The sequence below is a fragment of the Pongo pygmaeus genome, chromosome 2 (assembly GCF_028885625.2).
Source record: "Pongo pygmaeus isolate AG05252 chromosome 2, NHGRI_mPonPyg2-v2.0_pri, whole genome shotgun sequence".
Classification (NCBI taxonomy): Eukaryota; Metazoa; Chordata; class Mammalia; order Primates; family Hominidae; genus Pongo; species Pongo pygmaeus.
In genome coordinates, this window is record NC_085930.1 from 202,397,055 (window position 1) to 202,416,465 (window position 19,411).

The window sequence follows — 19,411 nt, forward strand, 5'->3', positions numbered from 1 at the left end:
TTGCATATCAGAGCTGGTATCACCTTTCCCATAGGGAATGCTGCCTGAAATTAACATATTCCCAAAGGTAAAATGTGTATTCTCCGAAATGCATTTTATTATGACAATGCATGTATTTACTCATAAAAACAATAAACACAGACAATTCTACACTAGCTCTCAATCTGTGGATTTAGAATTTCAGGTTAAAATCAGCCATCCACCTTGTACAGGGAGAAGAGTTCTGCTAGTGTTTACAATAAAGTGGTTCCTTGGGATTAGAAATAGTAATGCTGGGTTTTTTTTTTTTATTTTGAAGTGGGTTCTACTTATTTATGATTGGTTTAATTCTGGCATTTCATCTTGCCAACTACTATCCTGTTTAAGCAGTGTTGTCAGCTAAAAGGAATTTCTGATTAAACTAAAGTGGTCCAGTGATAAATTACATATACACCCTACTTTGAATAATCCCAGCCAAATTGGAGAAAAATGCTACCACACTCTTATTAACTAATGTAATAAAATCTCCCAATTTCATGGTTTACTGTTTGCTTTAATCAACTAAAAGTTAAGTTGCTGGTAAATATTTACTTTAACCCATATTTTGATTTTATAATACTGTTTACCAAGGCGGTGATGTAGGCAAAGCTTGGGGCAAGAAAGGCATGCTCTCTACAGGTCTCATTGCTATATTGAGAGGGGTGGCTAATGTCATAGGCATGGGCAGATTCATTGGAGATGTGATGGTGACAGGGTGTGCTATATTCTCTGGGGCAGTGACGGGGGTGGGGAGGTTGACCGGGCTAGTGAGTGTTAAAGGAGAGGTCATGGATAATGGACTGGTTATAGTTACAGGATGCCCTATGTTCATTGCGCTGGTTATGTTAACTGCACTTGAAACATTTACTGGACTTCTCATGCTCATTGCAGCTGCCACTGTGACTGGGTTTGACATAGCCCTAGACGACACAGAGGATGTTGTATTGAATGGCGCAGTGAGAGTCACAGGTGTCGTAGCAGCCATGGAGGTCTGGCACAGGTTAGCAGCTTCTTTCTTCCTTGCTTTAACAGCTTCTTCCCACAGTCTCAGTGTTTCTACCTGCTTCCCTGGCCAGCTTGTCACATGTTGTTGTTGCTGCTGCTGCTGCTTTTGGTTACTGGTCTCTTCACTCATGCATGTTTTACTGATGCCTTGTTTACATGTATTACAGTTGATACTTTGGCTCTGTCCATGAGTCTTTAAGTGGCTGGTGATGTATGCTGCACTCAGGAGCTTCCCACTGATATTACATGATACCTTGCCTTTGTGGCGCATCCTGTGTGTCCACAGTCTGTCTTTGCTGGCAATGGCAGCAGTGCACGTTTGGCATTTGAAGGGTCTTTCTGTTGAATGGACATGTTTTACATGACAGCGTAAGGGGTCAGGCCTTGAGAAGCCTTTCCCACAAACACTGCAAGTACAGGGTTTGGTGATGCCTTCTTCATGAGGCCTCACATGGTAAGTCATCCGGTCCTTCCTCTTGAAGCGCTGATTACAAACAGGACACTCGAAGGGCTTCTCATCTGAATGGGAGAGCTTGTGCCGACTGAGAAGGTACACATCTCAGAAGGCCTTCCCACACATCTCACAAGCATGGTTCTTCTTGACAGGCTTACTGGGTTTCTTGACAGATTGAGTCATCGGCATAGCTGTGGTGCTGGCACTGCTACTAGGGTTGGTGCCCGAGGAAGATGTAGTGACTGTTGACAAGAAGCCTGCAATGGTCAAGACCAACAAAGTTTGGTTGCTGTCCCCAGCGATGGTAGAGATAAGAGGAAACACCATGGTGGGGGTTTTCTTTGGCTGGGACACCAACTTGCTCCCTGTGTGGCAGAATTCATGGCGCCTCAGGTGATAGCTGTCCCTGAAAGCTTTACTGCAGTAAGTGCACACAAATGAAGTTTTGGGTTTTTCTTTTTTAATCCTAATGACATCCTTTAATGTTTCTGATGCACCCTGAGGTTTCTGAGTTATTGGTATTGGAAGCAATGGTTTCTGATCAGGGGGCTCCATGGCAGAGCTCAGGAGGGGCAGCAAGCTGTTCTGTGCTGCCTGCTGTTGGTGATGGGAAGCTACATGGGCTGCCATTTTATCAATTCAGATGTCTGTGGCAACATAAAGTATTTTTACAGCATTCCTGAAGCTCACTCTCCCACGAGGGTCACACCAGGTCCCTGCTTCTTGGGTGAAATGCTGTAGAACCACTACAGGAATCACTCTCTGAGGATTCCTAGGATCCCCACACTTCTACATGAAGCCTTCTAAATTGGGGAACTGGGTTTTCCCAACTTGTTCTCTGGAACAGGAACGCGGCCCAGTTGGCCTCCATGGCTGCGGCGGCCGACCCGCTCCCCCACTCCCCCTGCTCAGGGAGCCTCCTCAGCCGGAGGAGGTGACAAGAAAGTGGCGGCTCTTCAACATCCCCAGTTTCTATTCTTTATAGCAGTGTAAGAATAGACTAATACAGTACTGTTAGTATTTCCGGATCTTCAAATAAATTCTTCAGCTGGACTTTTTGTATGAATTTTTGTATTGATTTTAGATGCTCTTTTTCAGATAACTCTGGGATCTATAATTCAGTATCTCCTGCCTCAGCTCAAAACACTAACTTCAAGGTATTTATCAAGAGGACAGTTACAATTAGGAAAATTAAATGACAAATTGAATAAAAGACTGATTACTTTCTTGTTATGTTCTTAAAACTATTTAACACATCTGCAGAGTCACAGTCTTGACTATCATGATCAGTGGCAGATAAAATGGAAAAATGAACTGACCACTTTACTACTGTAGCTGTAGATGAGCAAAATACATCACCCCATGTAAGAAACAGCACTGAATTCAACTGTGATTTCCTACTTACTGAAATCCTCCTCAGAAAGGAGAAGGAATGCCACTGCTGCTCACCCAAGTGAGAAGAATCTATATCGTGGAGAGGGAAATAGCTGTAGAACACCAGATGTTTGCTAATTATCCTCAAATGAAATTTACTAGACAAAGTTTTAAACAAAGATAATTGGAAACGGTAAAATAAGCTTATTCTTCCCTCGACTTTACAAGTAGGGGTCATAAATTCATCTAAAGTGCTCATCATTACCTCTGCATCCAGTCCTACCTCCAGTTCTTAAGCCTCAGACCTTATACCTTTCCTCTGCCACAGGAATCATATCCAGTGTCTCTATAGCTGGGTACTGGTCAGCTGAGAAATTCTCCAAGCCTCGCTCTCCTATTTCCCCTTCTTCTCCCCTTATATAGGACTATTCCTCATCTTAGCTCACTCTTCTTGGCCAGCTCGGTTAAAATCAGGTATAAAATGGCCTAGCACTTCCACCTCAAGTCTTGACTGATAGTCACATCAGATGATGTCTTCAAAAATCTCAGAACTTATTTTAACCTGAAAGCCCCTATAAAAAAGGCTTAGGCAAAAACCCAGTGATTTGACAAAATGCACCTCTACCCTTCCTGAAATAGAAGCTACTTCTGGAAAAGCATAGACCTTCTTTATGGAGGAACAATCAGTAAAAGCAAAGAACCTGGGCAAAACTGAAGCTGTAATTGAAAGGAAATGGACCACACAGAAGAATGAGAGTTGCTCTTCACCAAAAACAGTTGGAGTGGAAGGAACAGACATATTAAAAAATGATTTTATTTATATTGTCAAGAAAATTCAAAAGGGTGCTGTAGCTCTAAAGCTAAAACAAATAGCCCTAAAGAGGAACCCATCTTATATCAGGTAGAATTTTATGGAAATATAAAAATGATTTCTAAATTAAAAACTATGACAGAAACAACAGTATAAAATGGACACTTCTATCACTTCTCAGCCTTTTGGTTAAGATCAACTGCAAAATGGATACTCTTAAACATTGCATTTCTAAAATATTAAAGAAAGTACAAGAATTTTGACCTCAAATATAACTCAGCATGGCATAGAATCCAAGGGATATACTCCCCTCACAACTCTGTTGACATTTTCTCCAAAGGTTAATATCCTTGATACATAAAACATTCATGGCAAATAATGTTTTTGAGAAGAACAACAAAACCAAAAACGCATAACCAAAGACCAGTTTGCAGATGCTGTAGCTTCTAAAAGAAGAGGCTGGAATAGGACTTGTGTGCAAGCAATTTGTTTGGGTCAGGGAGTGAGGGGATGAACCCAGGTAGGCAGAAGTGAGGAACTGAGCTGATTGAAATAGAGGAGAAAAAGTCAATACAAAGGTGTGTGATTGAGTCCCCACCAACCGAGGTTCAGTCCCGCTGGGATGTGCTCAAGAGTGCAGGGAATACTCAGAATTGGCCACCCAAGGATTGTTGGAGAAAAGAATCTGCTCTTTGTCTTCCACACCCACTGGTTGAAAGTCGTCCAGGGCTACTAACTCTCTAGCACTTCTGAGCTATTTGCAGAGTGAAATCTCACTGACATTCTGCTCCCCTGTGTTGGAGAGACCCTGGGGGCAGGAGCACAGAAGATATCGAGTGCCAAGGGAGTCCTCTGCCTGAGCTGTGGCTGGAACCAAGATGAGGCTGAGAGGTGTCTGGTATAATAAAAGATGAAATTAATATGAGAAAAATACATCTGAAAAGCACTTACATTTGCTGGTGCAAAGGAATGCAAATCACTACAACAATATCTTTTCCTTTGATAAATTTAAAGTGATTTGTAAAATGATAATTCTTAATTTTTTAAAGATGTAGTAAGAGAGGAAGAGTTTTACTGCTAAAATGAATACATGTTATGAACTTCCTGGGACCAAATTAATGTTATAAATTTTTGTGGACCATATTGTGTCCCACCCCCCACCAAATTTATATGTTGAAATCCTAACCCCTAGTATGTCAGAATGTGACTATATTTGGACATAGGCCTTTAAAGAGTTGATTAAGTTAAAGTGAAGCCTTAGAGTGGGCCCTAATGCAATCTGAATGGTATCCTTAGAAGGAGAGGAAATTGGACACTCAGAGATATCAGGGAAGCATGATCACAGAGGAAAGACTGTGTGAACACATACCAAGAAGGCAGCCATCCTCAGAAGAAACCAAGCCTGCCATCATCTTGATCTTGAACTTGTAGGTTCCAGAATTGCAAGAAAATAAATTTATCTTGTTAAGTCACCTGATCTGCGGTATTCTCTTATGGCAGCCCTAGAGAACTAATACAAGAGCAAGAATCTTAAATATTAATATCTTCATATGCTGTGGCTACCACAGCCAGTTCCTCTCAATACCCATTTTCCCATTTTTCCTTACTAATAGAATCTGAGTTTTTTCTTTTTGGTTATTATTATTATTGAGAGTATAGCACTGTGCGCAGCACTAGGCTGTAGACCATGATTGGTCTACGCCAACTCTGAAAATCCTATTCGTGTTTTCTCAGCATCTCTTGCAAGTAGAGTTGACTTTGTGACCCAGTTCTGGGCAGCAAGACTAAGGAGAGTGTTCAGTGGGGCTTCTGAGAAAGATTTTGCTTTCCTAATAGAAAAAGATAGATGGTGGCATTATGCATGTTCCCCCACCCCTTTTCCTGCTTTATACCTCAGACACCGATATGATGTGCTATATCTTTGCACAGCTCCAGTTTTACGTTCTATTAGGTAAGAAATTTCAATGCATCAGAGGGCCTCTGGTCTAATAGTTTTAACACATGCCCTTGGAATCAGTCTTATTGGCCTAGCTTAGGTAACATGCACATAACTGAACCAATCATGAGGACCATAGTTGACTGATCTGAACAGTGTTCTGACTCCTAGAGTATAGGGTTGACGCCAGCCTTAGCCAACCCTCATGGATGGAAAGTTGGGGAGGCATTGCCCAAAGGGAAATCAAGGTGTTGATACCAGAAGTTGGAGGAATGAATGATGATCAGGCAAAAACCAACTAACACAACGAATTGATGTGCTTTACACCTAACTAAATTCTCCTTCATGTCTCAGCTTGCCTATTATTTCCACTATGAAATTTTCCTGGCCAACCTCAATGCCATCAATTCTAGACCTGTTGCCCCTATTGTTTTTTTCCTATACCACCTGTACTTTCTTTATCACAGCACTTTTATATTGTGTTAAAATTGCCTGTTGTTTATCTTAATTCCTGATTAAACTACAAGGGCTATTAGGGCAGGAATCATGATTATCTCATTCACCATTGCATCTCTAGTGTCTACCGGAGCACCTAGTAAATAAACTTGATAAATATATGATGAGTAAATAAAAATCTACTGCTAAATGGATATTTGGTAGACAAGCGTAATTGAAAATGCTTTTGGGCCAGGCGTGGTGGCTTACGCCTGCAATCCCAGCACTTTGGGAGGCTGAGGCGGGCGGATCACCTGAGGTCAGGAGTTTGGGACTAGTCTAGCCAACATGGCAAAACCCCATCTCTACTAAAAATAATAAAAAATTAGCTGGGCGTGGTGGCACATGCCTGTAATCCCAGCTACTTGAGAGGCTGAGGCAGGAGAATTGCTTGAACCCGGGAGGTGGAGGTTGCAGTGAGCTGAGATTGTGCCATTGCACTCCAGTCTGAGCGACAGAGTGAGACACTGTCTCAAAAGAAAAAAAAAGGAAAATGCTTTAAAGCACATGGACGTGATAGGTACTATAAAAAGAATGGACACATTGGTCTCTTGTTACCACACCCATGCACATATTCAGTCCCTTGAAGGAGGAAGAGTCCATACATTGGTCAGAATCTAGAACATTCATTGGGGTACATTTACCAACATTCCTTAAAGATGAGCCACTCTGACTATTACAGTCTCTTTGTTTTCCTTTTGCAGATATAGACAGGGTTTTCCTCTTTGACACAGGCCTAACCAGGTTTCTTTCTTCTTTTCCATCCCCCCGAAATATGCAACTGAATGGTAAATTATGTCAGGGCTTGGTTGGCGTATATCTCTTACTGAAAATGTACCGTGATCCTAGAATTTAGAGTAAAGATGGAGAACTAGAACCATTCTTTTCTCAACATTAGACCATGTGCTCCATCCAGTACAGCTTACAAGAAGACCCTGAATGGGAAGTTACTGAGCTCTTACATATCTATTTAGAAAGCAGTATTTTGTTTCTCATCTTATCTAATTTTCTTTTGGGGAAGCATATAGGTACAGGTGGTTATGATGTAAGATTTAGTTGTTTCTTCATTTAAGGCTGTAAGAGAATCACAAATACTATGCCAACCTCACAAATGTGACCGTAACTGCTCACTGATTCCTAAGGGGGCACCAGCTCATTCAGCACTTCTCATTTCCTCACACAACCCCTCAACCAGCAGGAATGAGATTCTTCACTGCACAGAACCCTCAAGACAGGTGTGGTTCTGGCCTGAAAGAGAGATTGTCCAGTTCTTACAGAGTGCTGGTTGGCCTCAGTTTTATGCTGTTAGTGCCAATATAGTGCTTTTCATACAAACTGAGGACTAAGCTCTGATTTTTTTTTTTTTAATCTTGCCCAAATTCCTATCTAAGGGGTCTGGGGAGTCACACCCTACAAACCAAAAATTCTCATCAGATGGGTTTTAGTTAACCCTGTAAATAGTGACTTACTTTCCAATCTGACTCTGGCATAACAAGGAAGAAAATCAAAATATTTTACCCCAAAACATGTTTCTCTACCATACCTTGAAATGACCCTGCAAAGCCGTCTCTTGTGGGAAAAATCCATATTCTATAGAGAATCCCTTTTCCCCTTGTTTTCCTTCCTTCCTTTCCAGATCCAGGAGATCATCAACTAAGAGACTTTTAGGTCTGATAAAAAACATTTTACAACCCGCTCTCTCTCTCTCTGAAGTCTGCTACCTGAGAGCTTCCTCTGCACAATAAAACTTGGTCTCCATAATTTTTAGCTTAACCTGAACATTTTCTGTTCATCCCAGATCTTCAGATAAACTCAACCAATTGTCAACCAGAAAATGTTTAAATTTACCCACAGCCTGGAAGCCCCTGCTTTGAGTTGTCCTGTCTTTCTGAACCAAAGTAACTTATTTCTTACATGTATTTGATTGATGTCTCATGCCTCCCTAAAATATGCAAAACCAAGCTGTACCCTGACCACCTTGGGCACATGTTCCCAGGACCTCCTGAGGGCTGTGTCATGGGCCATGGTCACTCATATTTGACTCAGAATAAATCTCTAAATATATTTTACAGTTTGACTCTTTTCGTCAACAGAACCATCATGGAGAACAATGTGGGAATGATCCAGTCTTACAGAGTTAACAGATATGAGTGAGAGGGGTTTTCGCATTTTTAGTTTTTTGAATGTGTTTTTTGGTATAGCCTTAGTGAAACTTCATTAAGCAACTGCTAGGTACAGATTTGAGAGGCATTAACAATTTTTAGGAGCCTAATAGCTATCTATTAATTAATTTGACAAATATTTACTCAGAAATTCCAGTAACTAGGCCTTTGGTAGACTCTGGGGATGCAAAGATGGGGAAGGCAGGATCTCCTGGAGGAGATAACATTCAGTTGGAGGAGAAAAGCACTTAAACAAATATTAGGTTGGTGTAAAAGTAATTGTGAGTTTTTTCATTACTTTTAATAGCAAAAACTGCAATTACTTTTGTACCAACCTAATAATTATAATGTATCATGATGCTGAGGAATGAACTCAAATTGACCTCTGCCAGATCTTCCTTGCCTTGTAAAATCCTGTAAATCTTTTAAGGCCAACTTAAATCCTGCTTTCTCCAAGAATCCTTAAGTGCTCAGTTCAGTCAAAACAAATCTCTCTTGCCCTCTAACTTATATATTAACGATATTTATGTTTGTGTCTCTTTCCCATTTGATTTTATATTCTTGAAGGACAGAAGCTGTATCTTAGCCATCTGTGTATTCTCCAATTTGGCCAGCACAGTCTTTTTCATGTAGTAAATACTGAATGTTTGTTGAATCGAAATAAACTTTATTACATTAATCAGTTAGTTCTCATGGAGTTTCCAAATACATTGATTCTCTGTTGTGGAACAGAAAGGACAACAGATGCAACATATTTCTAATTAATAGTTTCAATTTTGGTGAGAAATTATTTGCCTGGAATCTAAAAAAAGAGTACATGAGGTCTTAATTTTAATATCATTATGGTAAGTGTATGTTGTTTCCAGTGAAAATAAGAGAAACACAAAGGAAAATAACTCATTCTACCAAAAGGACAAATGCACCCACATGTTCATTGCAGCACAATTCACAATAACAAACATGTGGAATCAACCCTGTTGTCCATCCACAGTAAACTGCATAAAGAAAACGTGGTACATATATACCATAAAACACTATGCAGCCGTAAAAAGGGAAAAATCATGTTCTTTGCAGCTACATGGATGCAGCTGGAGACCAGCATCCTAAGCGAATTAACACAGAAAAAGAAAATCAAATACCACATGTTGTTACTTATAAGTGGAAGCTAAACATTGAGTACACATGGACATAAAGAGAGGAACAATAGACACTGGGAATACTAGAAGGGGGAGGGAGGGAAGGAAAAGGATCAGGGTTGAAAAACTACCCATTGGGTACTATGCTCACTACCTGGGTGATGTGTTCAGTCATACTCCAAACCTCAGCATCATACAATATCTTCGTAACAAACCTGCACATGTATCCCATGATTCTAAAATAAAAGCTGAAAAAGGAAGGGAAACATGTAGATTTTTTTTTTTTTTGAGATGGAGTCTCACTTTGTCACCCAGGCTAGAGTGCAGTGGCGCGATCTCGGCTCACTGCAACCTCAATCTCCCGGGTTCAAGCGATCCTCCTGCCTCAGCCTCCGGAGTAGCTGGGACTACAGGCACCCGCCACCATGCCCGGCTGATTTTTGAATTTTTAGTAGAGATGGGGTTTCACCATGTTGGCCAGGCTGGTCTCAAGCTCCTGACCTCAAGTGATTCGCCTGCCTCGGCCTCCCAAAGTGCTGGGATTACAGGCATGAGCCACTGAGCCCAGCCCAACATGTAGATTTTTAGACATTATTTGCTGTCACTTGAAACTTAGGAAGATGATGGAATTGCAGACAATTTGAATTCAAGTTACTCTGTAATGCTAATGAACAGAATATATCTAGTGATTATTATTGATGGTGTTTGGAGAAGTTTAGATGGCGGTTACAGTGTTGGAAAGTAGGAATGTCAGAAATGGATGTTGAGACCATGTGTGAAATAAAGTTACTATCAAAGATAGGAATTGAGGTCATAGAGAATAAACTCGGAGATATGGGGTAAGCAAGAGCACGCAGACAGACTTGAATGAGAGGAATAATTCAGCACCAGATACAATGTAAAACAGGAGGCCATTTCTAGTTCTTGGTGAGAGGAATAGCCGACTGCAGTTATGGCCCTTTAAACTCACCTCTCTGAGCCACAGTTTAAAATGAGGTTTAGCAGGAGAGAGTTCCATGAAGAACCCCAAAAGATAAAAAAAAGTATACATTAATAGTTTTTAAAATAAAATGATAAAAATGTTTTGGGAAAACTAATGAGGTATAAAATGGGTTAGAAGGAAGAGACCATACAGACAGGAAATCCAGTTAAGAGCAGCTTTATTTGTTCCAGTAAGAGGAGGTGAAGGCAGAGATTAGGATGGAAGAAAGAAGGGACAGGAGGTAAAGCTGAAGTTGCTCCATCTGCCAAGATGTCGGGTTACCTCTGAAAGCCTTTTCATTTACCAATGATTCATTCTGTTTTGAGTTTTCTTTGGACTTCATTTTCCGTTTGTTATTACTGATTACAATAATAAAGGACTGATTTAGCACCCTTGCCGTATGTTAAGGCCTTGAAAACAAACATAAACGACAAAGATGTGTCTTCTTTGAAAAATTCTTTGTGATTTTAATTTTTCACACACTCATGAAGTATATCTGAAAGAGATGGTGATTAAGATAATTTAGTCTTGTTTTTCACCAAGCTGCCTTGGATTTCTAGCATACTTTGATGTGGAGTGTGCTATTCAGAGTACTAAGGTGTGAAGGATTTCTACGGTACTTTGCAATGGTTTCCACACAATGGCTGAAAATGTTTCTACGTGCCTGAGACAAAGGCTTTTAATCTTTTGCCCAAGGAGCAAGTTTGAGTTTGCCACATAAAATAGCACCCAAGGAACTGGGTCTTGCCTTCTAACGAAAGGGAAGCAATGGAGATTGAAATTTTCTTATAGTATTTTGTAAATGTCACTTTGTAGTATTAGATGGAGTTAACTGGCTAGAAATGTCTGAACTAAAGTTCATTTAAGGTAATGGTTTTGGGTTACGTTTATCTTAGTCCATTCCTTAGTTTTCAAAAAACAAAAGATATTGAAATACATGAATAAAAGGAGAATATTCAAGACAATAATAAAAAACAACCAGCTGCATTCCATTTTGGAATTAGGATTTTTTTAAAAAGACAAGCTGTTAAAATGTGATTGCTCTTCTACTCTAATATGTTGAGAAACTGGGTCTCTGGTTATTAAAGCCAAAGCTGAAATTATTTTCAAATAATTATTATTCCATCATTTATAGTCCACTGAAAATATGCTTAAAGCGTAACTTGTTCTGGTCGCCAAAGGTGAAATGATAATAGTCACTAAAACATGAACCTGAGAAGTATCTAAACCCACTTTTGCTTTGCCGTTGATGATTCTTTATCTTGCAACGATAATTTCCACCCAGCAAATATCCTTTGCCTGGGTTCATAGGACATATTTCTGCCATTTTTCTTGCATTGTTAATGAGCCATCTGAAGCACGCAATCTGTAGTGGGAAAGTTTTACTTTAAAAAGGTATAAATAGCCGGGCGCGGTGGCTCACGCCTGTAATTCCAACAGTTTGGGAGGCCAGGTGGGCGGATCACTTGAAGTCAGGAATTCAAGACCAGACTGGCCAATCTGGTGAAACCCCGTCTCTACTAAAAATACAAAAAAATTAGCCGGGGGTGGTGGTGCACGCCTGTAGTCCCAGCTACTCAGGAGACTGAGGCAGGAGAATCTCTTGAGCCTGGGAGGCGGAGCTTGCAGTGAGTCGAGATGCCTGGGCGACAGAGGGAGACTCCAAGACTCCATCTCAAAAAAAAAAAAAAAAAAAAGTATAAATGAGGCGAATTGTAGACTTGGGCATTTCAAATATCCATAGTCCACTGCTAGTTCATTTTTCTTCTCCATTCCAAAAGCCAGTAGTTGTTTTCTTCCACGGGAATCTAGGCTTAATTTGAATTAAAATTGTCCTGGAATTTATGGGAACTTGCTTTTCTGAACTCTGGTCTTAAAAATCTTCCAGAATATAACATTTTCACAGATAAGAAGTTTCAGATTCTGTTCCTTTTGGCTTTAATACAAGGTTTTCTTCCCCCCCCCCAAATCTACTATTAATATTTCTCTAAAAATGGCAAGCATTTTAAGAAACTTTCTTATAATTCTCTTGCCCATTCCTCCAATCCCCATATTGAATATTCACATTTTTCCTAAAAAGAACAACTATTTTGCTTGATCTTGGTATCCTATTGTACTCTTCATAAACCGAAAAAAAAACCCCATAGATTTTACATCTTAACTTTCAGTTACTACAATCTTAAGGACTCAGGTAAATTTTACTCATGTAACTCAATGTGATCTCACTTTGCATTGTAGAACCTGCCAAAAAGTGGGTACTTTATTCAGTCCACCCTAGTAATTTTCCAAGTCAGTACAGGTTAAAATATTGTCAATTCAAGATCTACTGTCTTCTCCGTCTTCAGGGAATGGTGTTTGAATCTGGGGGAGATTTACATCTCAAGGATGGGCAGGAGGGGTGAAGGTGAGCCAGTGGTCCGTGACAGCATCTGTATAGTGTCTGCTGCTGCAAATAATAATAGATTGTCTTCTACCCCTGGGTTATCCACGGTGATGATTCTGGCAAGGAAAAAATGTGACCTCCTTCCTTGTCTCTGGGGCAGGGGTGACACATACAAGGTTTCAGCTCCACATTTTCCAGCTGGTGACTGAAATATTACACTTCTTTCAATGTAAGTTTTCTCACTTCTTTTAAAGAACTTTTTAGCAGGTAGTGGCTCTCACCTGCAGATTTCTCACATTCTATTCATGGGGATAAAATTTTGCATCTCTTCCTCATCACTTGTAGGGTACCAGGAAGATTCAGGAGGGAGCTGTCCTCAGGTCTCTCCTATCCATATTCATTACCCTGTCACCTCACTGCTCTCTGCTTGGTCAGGTGGTACAAGGACTATTGCCAGAAAAGAAATTGTTCTCAAAAATCTTCAACTGGAAACTGGTTCTAATTCCCTAATTCCAAGAGGGAGTTTGCCCCCTGTTCACCATTTTAAATTCCAGTTGTTGGAGCACATAATCCACTTCTCAACTGTTACCAGAGATTGTTCTTTTACAAACAAAGGTGGGAAAAACTAAGAAAAAAAATTTGGTTCAGATGGATAGTAACAATTTTTAAATTCTGCACCTCACACCTACATCCTTGCTGTTTACCAAAAACCCTTCCTTCCCAAATTTGGTGTCTTTGTTCATCAGTCTTGGCAACTTTTTTCCCATCCATCACAGGGACCCACATGCTTCAGGGTTCAAATGAGTGGAGTCATAGAGGAGAAGTACATGCTGATTAGTGTAATCAAGATGTATCCTCTGGCCCCAGCTGAGGTTTATGATGGAACCAAGTAAGATTATTGATGGAGGTGCTGATGACAGCAGAGGAGTACCATAGGATTTAGCTAAATATCTAAGAAGGAAAATGCTTCTCTAGATGGATAAGTTTCAGCTGCACTTCAGTGTGGTGAGAAGAAAATCAGTGTTGTTTTTTGGAGCTAAGTTCTGTCTCATACTTGAAAATGTTAACACAATGGAATCTTTTGATCAAAAAGCTAGGACATCATTTTGCATAAACTGCTAGAGCATATTCTATAATACCTACAGAATGGCAGAAAGGCTGTTTGCACTAGAGGACACCATAAATCCACTCAGTACTAATAGCATGCAATGAAAACTCTTTTCAGAAGAGAGATTTTGCACACAAACGGCCCCGAGGGAAGAGATAGCAATGGAGACATCCATCAAGTAAGGAAAGGGTGTTTAGAAAATTGCTCTTCCGACTCCATCTATCATACTATCAGAGACTGCTGTGTTAATCCATTTACCACCACTAAGCATGATCACAAAGACAAAATGCAGAAGTATTCCTTGGGGAGAGCTTTCAACAAAACTTCTGTAGAGGCTAATGTGGACAACGGGGATTTTTCCCATGTCACATCCAAAAAGCACTGAGTGCAACTTACACATCAACATGCAGCTGTGGGTGGTTTTTCAAATATAGGTCATCTCTTAATTCTTTGGTCTAAGGGGCATTGTTTTCTTCCTTCACAGGACAAGTTCTGAGTTGTGAATACATGCTGCAGCTCCTCTCTGCCTCTTCAATGGCATATAAACTTCCTATTATCCTGAGGGTTAAAAATAAAATAAGATCTTTCTTCTCTGAATTCATTCTCCGTGTATGGAAAAAAGGTCATTAATTAGAAATACCGCAATGATTATATAAAAATATTCATAATTACTTTCTTAGCTTTTACAATTGCCCCCAAAAAGAAAAGCATAGCCAAGTGTTTATCATGCTATTAAATATTATCAATTTCAATATTAATACATTGATAATGAAAATAATTCCATTTGTTTTACAGTGGTTTTCTCTCTTTATAGTTATTTCACATCTTTTATTGCATTTGACTGACTTATATGAATATTCTGAAAGTTGAATACTTCCCTACTCTATTGACTAATTTTTCTTTCAAATGATTAAATAAATCTTTTTGGGGAAAGACATATGAAATTACAAGACGAAAACAATTCTTAGGCACATTATGCTCTGACCATTTCAATGAAGTCTTAGTCATGTGGGATACTGACTGGGAGAGAAAGAAGCGATGCCTTGAAAAATGATACTGAGTGCAGCAGCTGCTTTGAGAGCGAATGCCCTAGACCATGTCACACCATTAAGAAGGATTATTCCCTAAAGAGAATAGTATAGACAAGTCACTTATTTAACTATGAGGTAAATTTCCAGGAAGGAGATTTAGATTTAAATTTCTTCGAGAAATCTACAGACTACTAAAATTCACCCATAACAATGATCCAGACATGCTATGTTAATGTTAGTGTTTTCAACTTTTTGAGTAGAACCTGTTTATAAAATATTACACAGATATGGCTGGATGCGGCGGCTCACGCCTGTAATCCCAGCACTTTGGGAGGCCGAGGCAGGTGGATCATGAGGTCAGGAGACCGAGACCATCCCGGCCAATATGGTGAAAACCCGTCTCTACTAAAAATACAAAATTAGCTGGGTATGGTGGCGCACAGCTGTAGTCCCAGCTACTCGGGAGGCTGAGATAGGAGAGTCACCTGAACCTGGGAGGCAGAGGTTGCATTGAGCCGAGATCATGCCACTGCACTCCAGCCTGGGAGACAGAGTGAGACTCCATCTCAAAACAAAACAAAAAATTATACAGATATGATAATACTTGCAGTTTTATTATTTGGTGGCTGGGAGAATTGTAAGGACCACATATTTTTATGAATTTAGCAAAATATACGTTTATAATAATTTATCTTTAAATAATCACACTATGATTTACATGTGGTAAATTATGTAAAATGTACCTGTGTCTATAGCTACGTTTGGCTAACATATAAATTCTTATTACACCCCAAGGCCTTCAGATGTTTTCAGATCATCAGCTAAGAATTTCAATCAATTAACATTAAATTTATATCCACAAATTAATTTATTAATTGAACATTTTAAAAAGCATTTCTTTAGACATTGCATAATACTAGGTGCTGTGAAAGAAAGAAATAAAATGAGACATTCTTTAGAGCAGCTGAGAGTCTAATAACATATACATACATGTATGTGTATATACATACGTAACTATAATATTAAGTAAAAGTTAATTGCAAGACTCATTTCCAGAAAAATGACAAACCAGATACCCCGAACACCTTCCCTCACCTGCCAAATTATAAAAATAAAGTGCACCTAGTTTTTTCTTACAATCCTGTGTTTTTGGAAAATAATATTTAAAAATCTTTCTATGGGAATTCATCTTTAAGTTAAGATTCCCACGGATAAAATTTCAAACTTGCAGTCAAAACCATAAGGCCCTCATTGGAAATAAGGCAAAGCAAAGCCAGCAAGAAATAACAGACAATTAAATCAGATATTACAGATTTCAAATATTAGAATTATTAGACTGAAATAGAATAATATATTTGCTATGCATAATAAAATAAATAGGAAAGGAAAATTTGACTAAGGAATAAGGGACTATAAGATTGGTCAGGCAGATTTAGGAAAAAATCAAATGAACATGTAGGAATACAAAAATTGATATTTAAATTTAACATCTGTATTATAAATAGGTATAAATTTCTGTGATCTTGGATTAGGTAATGGTTTCTTAAGTAAGACACCTACAGTACAAATAACCAAAGAAAAAATAGAAAAACTAAATGTCATTAAATTTAGAAAGCTTTTGTGCCTCTTTAACAAATGGTGTTGGGTCAACTGGATAGCCACATGCAAAAGAATGAGCTGGACCCTTACCTCACACCATATACAAAAACTGATTCAAAATGAATCAGAGACCTAAATGTAAGAACAGAAAATATGTCTTTGAAGAAAATTTAGGAATAAATCATATGACTTTGCATTTGACAATGATTTAGCTATGACACTAAAAGCACAAGCAACAACAACGAAATAATATTTAGACTTAATCAAAATTTGAAAATGTATATAAAGAGCACTAGACAACCTACATAATGGGAGAAAATATTTGCAAATTATATATATAATATATAATTATATATTTGCAAATTAAATATATAATAAAGATTTAGTATTCAGAATGTATAAAGAAATTTTACAACAACAAAAAGACAAAAGAATCCAGCTTAAAAATGGGCAAAGCACTTATATAGACATTTCTCCAAAGAAGTTATACAAATAGCCAATAAACACAAAATAAGATGTTCACGTTATTAGTCATTAGGAAAATACAAATCAAAACCACAATAAGATATCACTTTATGACCAGTAGGATGGATATAAATTTTTTTTAAGCAGAAAATAACAAGTGTTGGTAAGGACATGGAGAAATTGGAATCCTCATACAATGCTGGTAGAAATGTAAAATGGTGCAGCCACCATGGAAAACAATCAGACAGTTCCTCAAAAAGTTAAACATGGAGTTACCATCATTCCCACTCCTAGAAGAGAACTGAAAACATATGTCCACACAAAAACTTCACATGAATGTTCATAACAGCATTACTCATAATAGTTAGAAAGTAGAAACAACCCAACTGTCTTTCAACTGATGAATGCATAAATAAAATATGATATTACCTCTATAACAGAATATTATCCAGCAATAAAAAATGAAATACTGATACATACTACAACATGGATAAATCTTGAAGACATTATGCTATGTGAGAGAAGCCAGACACAAAAGGCCTCATATTGTATGATCCCACTTATATGAAATGCCCAGAATAGGCAAATCCATAGAGACAGACCTGGTTAATGATTGCAGGGTGTGGAGAGAGGGGTAAAAGAAAGCCACTGTTAATGGGTATGAGGTTTCTTTTTGGTGTGATAAAAATGTTCTGGAATTAGATATTGACGATTAAGTACAACTTTGTGAATCTACTAAAGACACTGAATTGTACATTTTTTTCAAGGGTAAATTTTATGGTAGGTGAATTCTATTTCAATTTTTTAAAAACTAATGTGTATTATAGCAGACTTTATATAAATGAAGAAAGGATCAATAAACTGGAAGATAGAAAAATTTATTCAACATGCTTCTCAGAGAGAAAAATTAATAAAATGTATATGACAGTGGAAGTAAATAATGTAAAAGAGAATGAGAAATCTGACATATACCTAACTGGAGTTACAAAAGAAGAGAAAAGGGAAAATAGAAATGAGTCAATATGTAAGGCGTTACCACCCCAAAACATTTCAAATGTATTTTAAAAAGCTGTTCTCATTTCAGGAAACTGAACAAATTCTGAATATAAGTAAGAAAAAGAGAAATACCCTACTAGATACAGTATAGGGGAACACAATTAGAAAAAGAGAGAAGATGGCCAGGTGCGGTGGCTCATGCCTGTAATCTCAGCACTTTGGGAGGCTGAGGCAGGCGGATCACAAGGTCAGGAGTTCGAGACCAGCCTGGCCAATATGGTGAAACCCCGTCCCTGCCAAAAATACAAAAATTAGCTGGGCGTGGTGGTGGGTGCCTGTAGTCTCAGCTACTTGGGAGGCTGAGGCAGGAGAATTGAACCCAGGAGGCAGAGGTTGCAGTCAGCCGAGATCACGCCACTGCACACCAGCCTGGGTGACAGAGTGAGACTCCATCTCAAAAAAAAAAAAAAAAAAAAAAAGAAAGAAAGAAAAGAAAAAGAGAGAAGATAAGTTGACTGTATGAAGAAATAGACAAATATTCTTAAAAAGAAAAAATGTTAAAATGACAGCTGGTTTCCCAGGAAAAAATAAAAATGAAAGCCAGAGAAAATGTGTAATAGTATATTGAAATTATTGAGAGAAAATAACTATCAATCCAGAATTGTTGTACACTTCGTAAAACATATCTTCTAATAATGAAGGCAAAATAAAATACTTCCGGAAAAAGCCTGAAAGAATGTGGCAATAACCAATTCTCACAAAAAAAAAAAAAACTTCATAAAGCATGAAAGGTTTCATGTGCAAGAAGAAATAATGAGCAAAGAAACAGATACATTTATGAGTAAATCTAAACAACATAACAGTAAAAGATAATAATTAATAGTAATAATGTCTAATTTACGGAGTTACGTAAGATAGAACAAAAATTCTGTACAATAATAGTATATAAGTTGGGAGGAGGCTGATCAGAGTCAGTCATCTGAGGTTCTTGTATTGTTTATGAGAAAAGAAAAGATGATGATTAACTTTAGACTTTTCATACTAGAATTTTTAGAATGAGCACTAACAGAATTAAAAATAGAAGATAATAGCGGGTATAAATTCTCACTGCTAGAATAAAAAATGAAATGAAGAAAAAACCCCCCACAAACTTCTGTATCAGCTGCTTAACAAACTACCCTAAAACTTAGTGTCTTAAAAGAGCAATCATTTATTATTGCTCATCAGCTGGTAGATTAACTAGGCTGTTCCATTAATTTGGGCTAGATTTAGCTGTTCTTGGATAGACTCACTTATGTCATGACTCATGCTTCATCCCTGGGAGCTGGTCAGAGATGGCCTTATCTAGAGTAGCTCATCTCTTTTCCTTGTAGCCTCTCATCCTCCAACAGGCCAGCCTGCTCTTGTTCACATATTAACTGGACAAGTCCCAGCAGAATGAATGCCTAAATCAGAG

The 19,411-nt window shown here is 38.4% G+C and overlaps 1 protein-coding gene across 1 annotated transcript; it reads right to left on the reverse strand.

The window, feature by feature from the left end:
• Positions 1 to 509: 509 nt before the first annotated feature.
• Positions 510 to 2,234, reverse strand: LOC129033689 (vascular endothelial zinc finger 1-like). Its single transcript, XM_054482592.2, is given in 1 exon segment — positions 510 to 2,234. A coding segment is annotated over 1 exon segment (1,506 nt). The 5' UTR covers positions 2,108 to 2,234; the 3' UTR covers positions 510 to 601.
• Positions 2,235 to 19,411: the final 17,177 nt, after the last annotated feature.